At 35.6% G+C, this 17,056-nt stretch overlaps 1 protein-coding gene across 3 annotated transcripts in view; it reads left to right on the top strand.

The window, feature by feature from the left end:
* The window catches only part of LOC149534774 (uncharacterized), a 154,531-nt gene extending 142,957 nt beyond the window's left edge, over positions 1–11,574 (top strand). For all 3 annotated transcript variants that reach the window (XM_089803536.1, XM_089803534.1, XM_089803537.1), the window contains one exon: positions 11,273–11,574. In XM_089803536.1, coding sequence (XP_089659662.1) covers positions 11,273–11,368 — 96 coding nt within the window. In that variant the 3' untranslated portion in view covers positions 11,369–11,574. The remainder of the gene's footprint in view (positions 1–11,272) is intronic.
* Positions 11,575–17,056: the final 5,482 nt, after the last annotated feature.

Genomic DNA, 17,056 nt, shown 5'->3' with positions numbered 1-17,056 from the left:
CAATAATTATATTATATTCCATATAGTTTTATGAGGAATATTGTCTAACAAAAGAGTTGGTAATTTGAATAAACTTGGTGGTACTAATTTGAAATGTAGTTATCACTGTCGAATCTTACCTAGTACACATAATTTTAAGAAGTTCGTAGTATAGAAAGAGGATGCAAGAAATTTGTCCCAAATGACTAGACCAAATACATGGAACAGTACATTATCCTTTTCTAGTCTTGTGGAATATTGTAGGAGAGGTTGAATGGTCCCCGTGCAAACTTTTCTAGGCTTGGGAAGGGCACTCAAATGGGTGAGAATTTGTTGCCTCTTCTACATGAGCATCTACATCAATTGAAGACCCCCCTATGGCTGACCTAGTACCAAGTCTTTTTCTTTGTGATGTTTGAGTTTCTTGCATTGCAACATCCATGCTATTATTCACTACTCCGCTCACTCTCACTGCTGCTCAAGATTATGCAATGTAATATAGTGTTGCAAGTTTAGAAAAAGGTATTTCATTCAAAATGCCCTAATTATGATCTAGGTGGATCTAGAAGACCTAAAAATTTTAGTCTCAAAATCTCACAAAATCAGCATAATTGCATAGAACTCGCCAAAACAGTCTTGATGCAACTTGAATAGGCTCAAAAGGATTTTGTATGAACCATTACGTCATCTGAGATTTTTAGAATTATATGCAATAATATTTAGTTTAACATTGTATAAACGGTGGAAGATCCTTAAAAGAGGGCTGGGAGGTTTGAACCCCCAACCACCAAACTCCATATAATTGTCTCTACTAATGCACCACATGCCTTTCTTGGGACTTGTGGAAGAGACTTTTTTTTTTTGGTAATTTATGGATGGAACAAACCCAATAAATATTAGTGGGTTTGAAATTCATGGGCCATACAAATATTACAAGTCCAATTATTTAAAAGGATTTTATTGTTCTTAAAATTACGAGGACCATTATTTAAAAGGTTAGGTTCTTATTTGGAAGATTTATTGTTGTAATAGGAGGATATAGATTGTTTCCCAAATCATTTGGTTATCAACCAAATTGGGAAAACTTTTTGTATAAAAGGGGGAATTATATTCATTTGGTTACAGAAGCCTTAGAAGAATTGTTTGCAACCCTAGAGGAGATCTTCTTGGGATAATTTTTGAGAGGAAATCATAAAGTGAGAAGATTTGGTTAGTACGAAGGCATTGTGTATTTTCTTCAAGTGCATAGAAGAGACTATGAATAGGGTTAAAGCTTGGATTTTGTAATAAGGTAGTTTGCTTGGCAACATTAATAAAGCGGTCCTAGAATTGAAAAGCAGATTTCAATACGTAGTCCTAATCAGACAAACTTCGTTATCTAGTGTTTGTGTTTTCTCTTCTATCTCTCTCTTCTTCTCATGATTCTTTTAGTTTTATTGTTCTCTTTTATGTAATTAATTACATAGTTAAATTAAATTGTTTAAAGTATATCTCAAGTTCAATTTCAACGGCTAAATCCATAATGACGCATTACTGCCAAGATCAAGGAATTAAAATCTGTAATTGGATTAGGTTTTGTAAAAAGTTAATACATCCTAGTTTACAGATCAAGTTTGATAACTAAACAAGTTTTGCAAGAAATTGCAGGTGGTGAATATTAACTAGGTAGAGATTGCAGCAAAGAGAAGGTTCTCTTGAAGAGTTCAATCCAGAGATTGGGAAAAGGACTTTGCCTTGGTTAGAGATGGCATATGAGACAACCCTTCTAGAGTTTGATGCAAAAACCTTCCAAAGGGCTTTTTTGGAAATGAAGGCATTGGTGGACATTTTTTTCCAAGAGATAAGAGCGACAAAAGAGAAAGGAAGGTAATGCTAGGAAGGAGGAAGCTAAATCCTCGTCAAAAGATGACAAAGGAAAATGAGTTGGAGGTGGTAGTGATCCACCTAGATCTCCGTCTCCATCTTCTTCATCTTCTTTGTCTACTTCTTTAAAGAAACAATCTGTGCAAACACCTTTGTTAAAACTTGATGTAAAATTTGAGTTGTCCATATATAATGGTGAATTGGATGCTGAAAAACTAGATGACTGGCTTAAGCAGATTGAAGTGTATTGTAGGATTCAACAGATCTTGGAAGATTCTTCCAAAATCCAACTAGCAACTCTTCGGATGGGAGGTATTGCATTAGTCTAGTGGGAGAGTAAGATCCATGACGATCTTTCTACACATGGTAAAATCGTCTCATCTTGGTAGGAATTTACTTTTGCTTTGAAGAAACAATTTTATCCTTTGGGCTATGTGCAACAAGCTATTATGGATTGGCAAAATCTTAAACGAGGGAAAGGACAATTTGTGCAAGAGTATACAAAGGTATTTAGGAAGAAAGCACTTACTTTTGGTATTCCTCTTTATACAAAAGATACTTTGTTAAACTATATAGGTGGATTGCGTTCATATTTGAAAATTGATGGTTAGACCTTCTAACCCTGAAGTGTGAGTTCAAGCAACCCATATAGAAGCAGGTAGGGGAAACACAAGTTTCAGTTCAAAGAAGTAACTTGTTTCTCCTAAAGGCAACAAGAAGTGTAAAGAGAGGAAAGACGCTATTGTAAAGAAAGAGGAAGGTGAAAATCCTACTTGTTCACCTTGTCAGAAGAAAGGACATGAGGATGCAAAGTGTTGGAAATTGCTTCCGAAAATTACAACCAAATTGGTTTAAAATAGATAGTAAAGGAAAGAAAAAGACTCCAGTTGTTCAGGATCTCGGATCAAATTCTGATGATGAAACAAAAATATCAGTTGCAGGTTTGAAAGGTAAAGATTTTATCAATTATGATTCTACCACTAATGTTTCATGTGCATCTACTTCCAAAAGTCATGATGTTCTTGAAGATGGTAAAAGATGTGAATTATTTCATATAAGGTGATTTCAAAGAACTCTAAGATCGAGACTCTCATAGATAGTGGGTCCCAAGTTAATCAAATTTCAGAAGAAGTTGTTAAATAGTTGGGATTGGAAACTAAGCCACATAAGATTCCTTATCCATTAGGTTGGGTGTGCAATGTTAACAAATTGGGATTAAATGTGCAATTTAAATTAAGATTTGCAATAACATCTAAGTCTATAGACGAGGCTGAATTTGACGTGGCTCCACTTAATATGTTTGAAATTGTGTTGGGTAGCCATACTTATATGATAGGAGAGCTATCTTCTATAGGCAGATCAATAGGTATCATTTGTTTAAGAGTGGAATTGAATACGTTTTAGAGGCTTATTGCATGAAGAATAATGGATCAGTTATAAACACAGGGCATTTGAAAATGATTGTAAATATGAGCAATAAATTGACTCTCATGTCTATAGTAGTTAGTGATGATTAGGCATCGTTAATAGCGAGATGTGAGGATAAGTTGCAAGCAGAGACAAGTCTTTAACTAGTAATGGTAATAGAGGATTTGAGTGATTCATTTTCTAACAATATTCCTATTCAAGAGGTCCAACATGTTGAGACTTTTCCCATTTCCATTTCATCACTTTGTTCAGTATTGTTGCTTAATTTACCTACTAGTTGGTACTATGTGGGTGATGAATGTAACAATGAATACTGGTGGATGTATAGTTGATTATGTCAATAATGCTATCTCATTTTTCTAGTGTTACACTGACGCGGGGGTGTGGCGGTGCAGGAGGACGTCAGGATGAGTTTCGGGTGCGAGAAAAAAAGACCTCAATTTGGGGACAACGGGGGTGCGGAGGGGGCAGGGGGGAGGGGAGGGGGGATTTGCATCGTGTGTGTATATATATATGTATATATATAGTGTCTATATATATATATATATACACACTATATATATATACATATATATATGACTGAAAATGCTAATTATGAAATGATACTTCAATATAACATACCAAATATAGTTGAATATAGAAAATTGAATTGCGATTCATGAACCATAAGTTCAAACTTGAAACTTGAAACTTCATAACCATTACCAATAACCATTGAACTTAGTAATATACTAAAACTTTTAAACATAATGATAATAATGATAATGATAAATGAATAATATAAAACACACATAGTACCATGTAAGTCAACCATTGACTATCAATTTATCAAATGACAAAGGTAAAAGATTCAAAATTCATTGTTCAAATATAAATATCATATATCATAAAGATGCTCATGATGAGAATGAGTCGAGTAGCATGAAACGGTGAAATGAAATGATGTATCATAGCCATATCAAAGTGAGTACAATCAACAAAAAATACAAAATGTCAATAATGAGAATGGAATCATCCTAAGTGCTCTCTAATCATCCCCTATATTGAAGTCCTCATCACTAGAACTACTAGACTCCTCGTGGGTAAGATCCTGATCCTCCAAAGGAACGCCAACTAGTACTACATTGGCTTTTGCTGCATCATCATCCTCATCAATTTGAGCTGGATCCTTTGGCTCTACATCTCATCATGTTGCTGGGCTCTCCTTGTACTCGCGTGTCTTGTGATCTTTGACCTGCAAGAAACCATGTACAACAACAAATGTCTCTTCTCTCTTAGAGTTCCTCTTAACAAAGTGGATGAAGCTATAGGTGGACCAGTTCCTCTTTGCAATTGAGGAGCTAGAAACTTGAGATGAACAAAGTTGAAAGTTACAACTTACAAACAAACGTTCATACAATATGTAACAAATGATAAATCATTGAATCAATGAATCCTAAATTAGTAAAGTGAAACTCTTAAAGTTAAGATTATAAAGGGGTGGAACTACAAACTTGAGAAAGTGGTTAGATGGCTAGTGAGGTGATCTTTGACTTCTGTGATCCATGACATTTCCACCGCAAAATGGGGTTTGTTTGTGTCATAGTTTTGAGATCCACCTTTGCAATATCCGAGTTTCCTACAAGTTACAAGTTTACAGCATAATATTAAAATAACTTATAAAGTTATTAGTAACAATTAAAAGAAGTTATAAAAATAATAATAATAATAATATAAAGATTTTAGAGCACTGAATCAAGATTTAAGGATTACCCAAAAGACTAGCAAATTCGGATCACTCGGTGCGAATCTCACGAGCAGTCTTAGTATCACACGTCCTGGCAATGCACCGAAAGAACCCATTCTTCACCTCATCATCCTGAAGTGGTGTGACTCTACCAGGCCTATTATGTACCACTTCGGGTTCAATGCATAGGCAGCCATGTGCAAAGGAGTCTTCAACTTCTTTCACCTGCGGTGAGTGATAGGCTCAATATGATCCGTATAGAATGCTAGAGTGGGGTTTCTGACACACACAACAATCTTCATCTACCCAAGCATGGAATCAATGCACTCATAAATCTCTCCAAGGCATTTGCATCTCCATATCTAATCACCTGAAACACTAGAGTAATGATGAAGATTGTGTATTTTGCATCACTCCAAAATTGATCATTCTTCACTGTCTCCTTTACCCTCTTCCCCTGCTCTGTTCTAGACTCAGGCCATTAATTCCATTCTTGTGTCATAACCATGAGTTGCAATGGCTCTTGCAACTCAATCATTCTCTCCAAGAGAATATAATATGATGCGTATGTGGTTTCAACTAGTTTCAAGAATTGTTTATTTGCGAAGCTCTTGAAAAGTGCATGTGATGTATGATGATTGTAGATAAACATCTGCACCTTTCTCCCATCATTAACCACCTGTCTAATCTAGTCAATTTTTCTCATGTCTTTGAGTGTATTTTTCATGGCATGCACACAACATGGAGTCCACCAAATATGTCTATAGGCTGCCTCAACAAGCCTCTTTGTAGCTTTGCACACATGTGCTCAATCTGTCACAACTTGGACCACATTTTGTGGCCCAACCTCCTTAACGGCTTCCCTAAGCACATGAAACTAAAAATCAACATCTTTACGATGCCCTGAACAATCAACTGCCTTCAAAAGTACGGGCCCTCAGTGCCTGTGACCATAATGTTGATGAGTGGACGATGACTAGTGTCCATCCACCCATCCATGGTAATGTTGCAGCCTGAATCCATCCAACGTGCCTTGATCTGCTCCACCAAGATCCCAATCTTGTCATAGGCTCTATCCAACACTGTGGTCCTCAACTTGTGGTCACCTGGTGGCACATATGATGGCTCTCCCTCTTTCACTGCCATGGACATCATCCTCACAAAATAGGGAGATCGATTCACATGCGTAGAGATGCCATTAGAAAAAAGAAATCACCAACATCATCTAACTGCTCCCTTGTGTGCATGTTAAATAAATGAGCAATGAGGTTACTACCACTATGACTTGTAGTTGCTTTCTGTTTCCCTTGCTGCTATCTCCTGTTGAACTGTGTGTAGGTGAGGAAAATGATGGTGTAGGTGACATAGTCCCGGCTTTCTAATGCAAGATAAGAGTAGATGTATCTCCTTGCTCCCATGATTGCTGTATACTATGTACCTGTTGCCTACCAGCCAAAGATCTAGGCACTAAGATTTCAATATCATCATAAATGCCCCATAGTTCGTTCACTTCAATTTTGTATTTCACATTTTCAAGATTTGCGAAGAATATGCATGGGTTAACACCATAACCAGTCTAAAAAAGGTGTACATTAACTTTCACAATGCTGCCAAACCATTTTGTGCCACATATATTACACTTCCATTTACGTGTGCCACCACCTGTAGGTGTAGAGTGTGTAATTTTCGTAGCAAACTGTTTTAGAGGGGACTTTGGATCATAAGGACCCCTAGCAAACTGCACCAAGCAAACTGTGCCAAAATCTGTGAAGGGCAATCAATAGAAGGCACCCTTGGTGCAACATAAGGAGGCTCTTTCTCAGATTGGGCATCTATATTAGCTCCATGATTACTTCCCTCAGGCTCAAGCTCATAATCAGATGCACTTCCCTAATTAATTTTAATGTTTTCTGCACTTTGATTGGATCTAGATGCCATTTATAAAATTGCATTTCACAAAATAAAAATGATTATGAATCATGATACAGTTTAGCCCAAGTAATTAGTAATTATTTTAAAAACATTATAATAAACTAGTTTCAACCTACTTAAAAATTTACTATTTAGAAAGAAAAGAAGTAAGCTAACTACGTTTCAGCCTATTTTAATAACAAAAAATTAATATAAATAATAAAAAACATAGAATTATCAACTATCTACTATCAACAAGATTCAAGAATGAAACATTTGAAAATTCAAAGCTAAAAGTAAATTATAAATTGATTTCTAAAACAAAAAAATGTTGTAAAATTAAATAAACTTACCTTGAACTTGATGAGACACTTGCCAAATCAAATCTTCTCACTACTCTTGCTCCTATTGATGTTGCAATCCTTTGCAAAATCACCCCTAAGCTCTCACAAACTCCTCCAACTTCTTTTGCTCACTTTGCTCTTTGCTGCTCCAAAACAATGAAATGAAAATGAGGTGTATTGGCCTTATTAAGCCTTGAAATAGACCACATGAGACCCACGCCCAATTAGGGTTCCCCAGCAAAAAAAAAGAATATAAAACAAATGGCAAAATGTTTTTTTTTTGACTTTCAAGTCAGTGTGTTGGGCGCACCCTAGCACTCGGGACACAACCGCATCTCCGCATCCCACTTGGGTACTCACGCCATGCAAGTGTGGTGCAGCCATGCTTTTCACCTAGTGGGGATACTCAGGTGCGCGACACACTTGCACTGGGGATGTATGTGCACCCAGTGCTTTAGGGTTTTGATGCAGGTGCATGCACCTCGGTAACACTGCATTTTTCAATGCTTTTATGATGAGTTAGATGTTCAAAATTTCAGCAGGGTGTACAAATGATATTGGACAAGTGAGGCAAAAATGCCCTCACTTCTATTGTATGTAAAGACGAACTTTTGGAGTTCCAAAAGTTTCATAGTGCAGAGGAATGCTCCAAGTGGATCTAGAATCATGATCTAGAAATATCACAAAAGCAACATAATCGCATGGAGTTCACCCAGAAAGTCTCAATGCCACTTGAATGGGCTCAAAAAGAGTTCGTATGCAAAAGTTGTGTAGTCAAAGGTCTAGTCAAATACGTGAATTAGAGGGCCAGAAGAAAGGGGGAAAAAGGGTTGTCCTAAATTCAAGCAAAAATGTCACCAAGTCATAGTACTCATTGCATTGATTTTGGGACTATTTTTGGCTTTGAAAATGGTGTCTGTATGTAGAAGATATGGCTAGTCAAAGTTACCTAGGAAAAGGGTTGGCCACATAACATCAACATGACTTCATTAGTCTATACAGATGAGGTGGCATGCTGACTCTACAAGTTTGACTAGTCAAAACTTGACACATGGCAGTCAAGGTGTCATGGAAAAAGGATGATATGGTAGGCTGATGATGTCATAATATCAATATGATGACTTGCATTACATATATCATGACAGGTGGCAATATGGCTAACAAGTAGATGGGCACCACATGGACACATGGGATTGCTTCACAAAATTTTCTTATCCTTATAAAAGGAATAGTGGAGGGTCATACCACAGAGCTCCTTAAAATTCTCATATTCCATCAGTAGTCCAAGTGACTTGTTTGGAATATTAAATGTTGCAAAATTTCTTTACATCTAAAGAGGTGAAGAATCAGTTAGCAAAAATGGCACTTGAGTGGTTTGAACACCTAACCACTCCCTTGCAACTTTTACTCCTTACCACTATGTCTTTCGAGAATTTTTGCATTATATGTTGCGGTATTTAGTTTTAATGTTTTATAAACAGAGGAAGATCCTTAAAAGGGGGTCGGGAGGTTTGAACCCTCGACCTCCTAAACTCCATAAAAAGCTCTCTTCTAGTACACCACATGCCTTTTTTAGGACTTGTTGTGGAAGAGATTTATTTTGTTTGGTAATCTATGGATGGATCAAACAAACTCGATAAATATTAGTGGGATTGAAATTCACGAGCCATACTAATATTAGTAAGTCCAATCATTTCAAGGGATTTTATTGCTCTTAAAATTATAAGGACCATTAGATAAAAGGTTAGGTTCTTTTTCTGGAAGATTGATTGTTGCAATAGGAGGATGTCAATTATTTCCCAAAGCATTTGGTTAAGAACCAAATCGGGAAAACTTTTGTACAAAAGAGGGAATTATTTTCTTTTGGAGACGATTAGCCTTGGAGGAATTGTTTGCAACTCTAGAGCAGAACTTCTTGGGAGAATTTTTCAGAGGAAATTGTTTAGCGAGGAGATTTTGTAAGTATGAAGGCATTGTGTATTGTCTTCAAGTGCATGGAAGAGACTGTGAAAAGGGTTAAAGCTTGGATGTTGTAATAATTTTGCTTGGCAACATTACTAAAGTGTTCCCTGAATTGAGAAGTGGACCTGGAGACAAAGTCCTAATCGGACGAACTTCGTTATCAAGTGTTTCCATTTTCTCTTCTATCTCGCTCTCTTGTAATTCTTTCAGTTTTATTGTTCTCTCTTTTATGTTATTAAATACGTAGTTAAATTAAAATGTTTAAAGCATAGCTCAAGTTCCATTTTGACGGTTAAAATACATAACCGCACATTATTGCTAAGTTCAGGGAATTAAAATATGTAATTGGATCAAGTTTTGAAAACTTTAGCATCCTAATTTACAGATCGCTCTGTGTTGTGAAACAAATGAAAAATGGAAAAAAAATGGACACAGTTGAAATAAACAAACAAAAAATGAAAAAAAAAACTTGGAATGAAGAAGATTTGATGGCAAAACTTCCTCTTGCAACTCTAAAATGAAAACTTTCTTACACAGTTGCTGCTGCTCTTTGTTTTTCTTCTTGCCAAGAATGGTTAAAATGAACAAGTGTTTACCTTTTTGGTCTTTTAGCTCCTCAAATAAGGTTTCCCATTTTTAAATTGATTTTTCTACATATGTGAGGCCTTTGCAGTCAAGTGAAAACCAAAAAAAGTCTTTTTTTCAATATTTGGCAGATGTCTTTTTCGGCTAGGGCATTAGGGATGCCAGTCCATCCTGGGGACAGTCGAGGAACAGCTAAGTTATCCACAGGATGGATTGTCATCCCCAAGTCCCTTGTTTGCGTGAGAGGCTTTTTTCGGATGGTCTCTTTTTGGAAAAAAAGAAACATATTTGGGGATAGGGAATTCCAGTCCCCGCATCCCCATACCATGCCTAGGACAGGTGTGGGTGGAAAAACACAAGGATGCATCTCTATGGACCATAGAAGAATATATAGTAATTTATATGTCGAATTCACCATTTGTGAGGATTGTGCCTCCTCCATACTTGGGATAGTTATATAATTAGACTAATCCACATAGGCAGGCAGGTTATATTAGGAAATAATATTAATAATAATATTATTAATTAATATTTATTATTATTGTTTACTACATATTGATATTAGCAAGTATTAGGAAATAATATTGATACTAATTATTATAGAAGTTGATATTAATATTCAATAAGACATTATTACAGGTTATTATCTCTATTTTCTAAGTTTGATTATGATATCTATTAATTTGAGACTAATCCTTTAATCATATTAAATTACATTTAATTAGTATCTATTTATTTTTATATTTTTCATTTATTATTTATTGAAGTAATTATTAATTATTATTCAGTATTATATCAGATAGGGGACATCACATTTGATGCCTTCATGAGGAGTTAAAGGCATTGCTAATATTGCTGGAATAATGGAAGTAATATTGGAAATGGTGAGGTCAGTAAAAATCTGATTTGATGTTGTCGAGAGGATCTAGACAAAAAGATTTAAACATTAAAAGTTGTGATGAGATTCCAAGACAAGCAATTAATTTTTTCCTTCAGCTCTCTCATCCTGATGATGGATCACAGAGTGTGATCCGAAACATTGATGCAAAAATTGTAACACAATCTACCCAGAAAACACAGCTAAGAATTAATTTTTTTTTATATTCACTCCAGACACTCATTATTTTCATACAATCAATATGATATTTGACTGTCCGGATTAGACTAATTCAATAATTCTTTCTTTTTTTGTCTACCTCCAATCATTGTGATCAGGGAACATCACAAATATTAAATGGTTAACATGTACTCATTCTTGAAATAGCTTGAAGCTTGAAATAATCTAGAGTTAAAGATTGATGTGGAAATTTTGCTCATGTCATTGTCATTTTTGTACGGTTATTTTATCATCCTAAACACAGTTTTACCAAACTACAATATCATTTTAATAATTAAGCTATTCTCGTAAAATAAATTGTCTTTCCAAGCAAATGTTGGTGATTAATTGACAACTGGTTATTTGATTTATTTACAGGAGAAAGCTCATTCAAGGACAAAAGGAGATACATTGGGAATCATAACAGAAAAAGCCAAATCTCTAGAAACAGCATACTTTAGAACAGAGAAATGAATTTATTGTAGTGCAGTTTTGCAATATGGTTTCTACTCAGTGAAAGATTTGCTTCAAATAAATGGCACAATCTCGTTGCCAGTGCCCATAAGTTATAGTACATTCTGTAATATTGTCGTAGTGATCCGCCTTAATGTTTAATTAATTATATATTTCGCGAGAATGTGTTCATATTAAACAATATAATTTTCTTTGAGCTTATTGAATATGCATTTGCCACGTTCATGATCTTGTTTTTATATCTTTATTTATTAGGAAAGTACACCTAAACCATGTCATTTCTAAAGGGTCTTATCATAAATAGAGCTAAATCTCACAGTTACCCTATTATAATTTCATCATCTCTCTCTTCTCCCTTCTCGGAATAATGCTGCCCATCAAATGAATTCAATGTTACCAAGGTCCAGTATTTTAGAAGTGTCAAATTTGAATTTTCAGTTTGGCATATTATTGTAACATATCCTTAAAATTATTGTTTATTTTAAATATATGCCAGAAGCTCCATTATATGTTCATGCGTACTTGGAAATATTTATATTTTCTAACAAAGTTGTGTACAGGTATTTGTGTATCTTTGATACAGATTATATGCAAGGTTATGCAGAGAAAAGCAGAGGTTTGGCACCATGGTTGGTTGCTTGGTGTTAGCATATTAGGTTTTTTTTCTTTTGGTAAAGATTAAGTTTAGCGTTTATGAAATGTTTCTGATATCAAGGAAAGAGATGTGATAGCATCACAGGCAAAAAATAGAGGGGAAAAACCTATTTATTTCCACAAATGATCAATATTGATTAAGAGAATTCAAACAATATATCCAATTACATATGAGATGCATAAGAAAACCCTAAAAAGTAAAAATATCTCTCAGCAAAACATTACCACAGTGAAAAATACATAGGGTTCCAAGCTTTAAGATCTAGGAATGCATGCTACATCTAGAGGAGAATATCAGTTTTTTCATGCGGGTTACACTTTTTAGAAATATGTGCATGGATAAGTAGAAGCTGCAAAAATTAATCACAAATAATACACTACATATTTTTCATTTAACACATATTACATATATATATATATATATATATATATATATATAGTATTCTCATATCCTATTTTGTAGGTATCTACAGATATTTTAACAACTCAAAATAGACACATTCATACCACTATTATATTCTTCTGCTGCAATATTCCTAACATCCCCATATTGCATCATTCTCTAAATGAGGATATTGGACCAACAATACTTGATGACAATCTTCAATAGTTCAAAATAGGTAGGAGTGGCAACATACACATCTACTCATGAGAAGCAACAGCAAGACAGGCCTCACTATTGGTACTACTCTTACCAAGTACCAAGAAATGTGATTGGGGTTATACTTATTCAGCCACAACATAAAAAGCTTGGACACTAACCCGTCCTTGTTGCATATGCAACCACCATTATAGATCATTGCCATGTTGATCACAAATGTTATATCACTGCCATCTAGAAATTAAATAAATGACTTAAGTTGTTTTGGCATAAATGGTTTTCTCTAATGCAATTAGAAACTCATCACTAGTGATTAACAAGAGATTTTGAATGCCCTCCAACCTCGTGTGCCTCCATCCTCTAGTAGATTTTTTATTTAGAATCACTAATGCAATTTCAGAAACTCATCACTAGTGATTAACAAGAGATTTTGAATGCCCTCCAACCTTGTGTGCCTCCATCCTCTAGTAGATTTGTTATTTAGAAAATCATGTTTGGAAACTCAATTTTAGAATTGCCCCCTCAATGTTGACATCGTATACAAACAATAACGTGTCCAACCATAATTGCTACAAATTTTATTTTATTAAACTTTTTTAACTTTTTAATCAACATATACATTTAATTACTCTAAACTGATAATTATAGTATGGACCTATCACTATAAAACTTAATAGAGCCTCAATTGAAAAGCTATTGATTATTAGACACTCAATATTCTCAATCTTAAATTTTGCCTCTCAGCATATTTTCACCCACTCTACAAAATCCTTGTTCTTGGAACCATTACCTGTAATAAAAATGAGCTGTTCTACTTTAATCTTATCTTTCTTCTTTCGTCCAAGTAAATAAATTATCCCTCATTTATTGATCTTTTCTTCTTACTTGCTCACTACCATTCATCACCATCGTCACTCGAGATAGAAGAACATAACTTAACTCCGTAGGTATCTCCTTGCAGTTCAAAGCAGTCAAAATGTGTTGTAGGAAAATAAAAAATATTTCAATAACTCATCATACGGCAGATGAATTGATCCAATAGTGCGCTACCTGTTGGGCATGAAGCCCAATGCTCACATGATTGTTCGTTCTCCTTCAACTCTTCGTATTCGAAGAGTTCTTTATAATGGTTGTGTGCAGACCAGGTATTGTATCAGAGATTTCATTAAATAATATATTGATTCCCTGCAGGATTGTGGATGTATGCAAGTTTGCCAAATGACGTAAATTTCATGTTTTTGTGTTCTTACTTTCTACTGTTTGCATATTTAGTTCTCGTTCTTTTCATTTACAATTGGTATCAGAGCCAAGATGAGGTTAGAGTAGAGATGGAAGAAGGTGAAGTTGATTTCATCATCAATGAATTTCTTTGAAATTTGGGCTTAGTAGAGAATGAGGTTGTGCCTGTCAAAAGCAAAAGAATCCGCCATGTGCACTGTTTGATAGTTGCGAAAATAAGCTTCAAGGTGAACCAGAAGATTTGAAAGCTCTTAAATCTGAGCTTAATGCAATTCTTGAGTGCATGGGCGCATGTAAGAAAGTCATCATGAAAGAATTGTGGAAGAGCACAAGGGTAGATAAGATTGACAAGTCTGTAAAATGCTTGTTGTTAGCCTATTATCAAATGGCTTCTCTTATTTCTAGTTTCAGCCTCAATGACCCAAATAATTTTGCTTCCAGAGTTCATAGGTTGTTGCAGCTAGAGTACTTTGCAGAGCACGTGAAGTTCCCAGTAGAAGAAGATGAAAGGGCATTGAAAAGTCTGTTGTGAAAGAAGATGAAGGGACAACCGATGAAGGGGATAACTCAATGAAGGAAGAGACAAGTAGTATGTAGCCTGTTGGAATTTATGTGGCTCACAATGGGCTATAGGTATCCCTTCCAAACATGGGATCTCTCAACAAACTCCCTGCCACACAAATACAAGGTGTGGAAGATGATTCGGTCGGGTTTGGGGATGACTTGGAACCCACAAATGTTGATAGCACACACTCCCATGTTTGAGAGTAACAAAGATCATTCTCTGCCTGTAGTAGCCATGAAAGGTGGGAAACCTACAGTTGAGGGGCAGAGGACGACGGAGGTTGCTCAAGAAGGTGGACACATCCAATTGTTGGAACATTGCCGAATTTTGACAGATTAGACCAGAAACGATGTTTTCGAATCAATGAGATAAGAACCGTAGAGAGTTTGGGTCATCGAGACACAATTATCAGACAGGATGGTGAATGCATTCAACGAACCATTCTTGGAGATGTAGTACACACACGGTCTACAAAGATAAATTTTTAGAGGACACCCATGCATTTTCTATCACATTTGAACCACACAGAGGCAGGTGAAAATCGTATACCTCCCGAGGACCATTTCAAAACATTCAAACATGGGCTCAGATGTTGGATGTCAAGAAGGCCAGGTTGCTTCCACAATCATAAGAGGAAGCGCACAATGTCAAACTTGACAAGGAATTTGAAAATTGCATTCAACCATGCCAAAGAGATGAATGGGATAGTGACAAGGTCGAAAGAGGCCTTGTAGCTGTGACATTTGCCAAGGGTTCTAAGCGAGAGAACAATGTTCACAGTTTCAAGCCAACAAGGATAATTTCTGGCAAGTCCATTGATAGAGAGTTTCATGTTGAGAAACAGGTTAATGCTCATTCTTCATATGCTGGTCCTACTACAGTGGACCATCACAATCCATTGCCCCATTATACAACAGCCTCCTTAACATTGCCAACAGTGAGTAGTCCTCTGTCATAGCCCTTTCAAAATGACAACGAACAGCTCGTGAGCAGTTCAGGAGTCCTGTGTTGAGAACAAATTGGGAAGGCTGTGAGCAGGTTACAGCCTATTCAGCTCGTGAAGTTGAAACCATGGGCTGGTGAGTTAAGCCATGCAGTAAAAATTACAATTCAAGAGGAAGATTACAGTTTTCTAGATGCTCTCTTCAGTGTTAAAGAAAAGGGAAGCATTAGAACAGAAGTTGTTCAGCTGTTAGATTATATTCAGGTTGACAGAATTTGGAGAAGATTAATTCGCAGTGTTCCTGAACAGAGTTTGGCGAAGTTGAAGTCTTTTGAGGACCTGGTTATGATGGAAATCAAAATAGAAAGCAGGGATGTCACAATGCATGGTTGTACCGGTTGGTCTTCATGGAGGAGATTGTTGGGTATGAAGTCCAAGGGTCACATGACTGTTCGTTCTCCCTCAACTTTTTGTATTTGAAGAGCTCTTTATAATGGTTGTGTGCAACCTAACCTATGTGTTGTATCGGATATTTCATTAAATAATAGAGTGATTTCCTGCTGGATTGTGGACATAGGCAAGTTTAACTAACCGTGATAAATTTTGTGTCTGTGTTCTTGCTTTCTGCTGTTCGCATCTTTATTTCTTGCTATTTCCATGTGCACCCCCACTACTACATCAATGCATAATCATTCTATAATATAAATTCATGCATCTTGTGGTGCGAATTCGTGCTCTTTTTTGGTTCCTTCTTTGAATGGTAGGGATGAGATTATGAGTGAAGATCAATTATCATTCTCCTATATGTATGTACGTACTTTTAACAACCTCCACGAATGTTTATTGGCCTTCAATCTACTTGCCTTTGAAAAATGGTTTCAACAGAGAATACTCAGCCTCCCAAGAGAGATGCTTTAACAAAATGCCATTATAAATACTTAAATAAATCTCCTCAACATAAAAGAATGTCACCCAGTTGAAAGACGCTCTTATGCCAAATTTGGTTGCTTTCACTCAACAAATGGCTGCAATTTTTTTAAAAATAGCTATAATTTCTGAAGCAACTTTTGACATAGAGATGAAAATTACAAGTTTACGCAACTTGAAAGCACTAGCAGGCAGTTTGTCCTTGAAATGACTTAGACCCTCCTTCACATTCAGTTTGGCTTCAGTCTTCACATTATGGGAATCAATTCCTATGTATTACATTTGTATTGATGCTCCTGTAGCTTGAAGCTTTGGACCTTTATGGTAAATATTTCACATCTCCCTTACAAATACAATGTTCAACGTTTTTCATTCAACACATATCACATATATATGAAAATTTCATATCCCATTTTATAGGAAACCACATAAATAATATTTCCAAAGAGATTGAATTCTTTTAACAAATTCAATTTAAACGCATTTTGTACTATTGTAGGAACATATTTAACAGGCTTTAGGAAACCTAACAAAAACTATTATATACATCTTATGATGATTTATTCCTTACACTTTGTTCCAGAAATTATATAATATAACATACAAAGTACATAAAATGAACTACTGTAAAAGCAGAGAAAATAACAAACCGAACAAAAGAGATAAATGCAATCAGTTAAACAAATAAAGAAACACAGATTCAAGGCTTCCAATGTAGGTGGTTGTGACGTTACAGAATTCACATTATTACTTCACATC

This window comes from Cupressus sempervirens, chromosome 10 (assembly GCF_028749045.1).
Source record: "Cupressus sempervirens isolate cs-2001-9-10 chromosome 10, ASM2874904v1, whole genome shotgun sequence".
Taxonomy (NCBI): domain Eukaryota; kingdom Viridiplantae; phylum Streptophyta; class Pinopsida; order Cupressales; family Cupressaceae; genus Cupressus; species Cupressus sempervirens.
The sequence above is the reverse complement of the archived record's forward strand: the minus strand, read 5'-3'. Positions and strand labels throughout refer to the sequence as shown.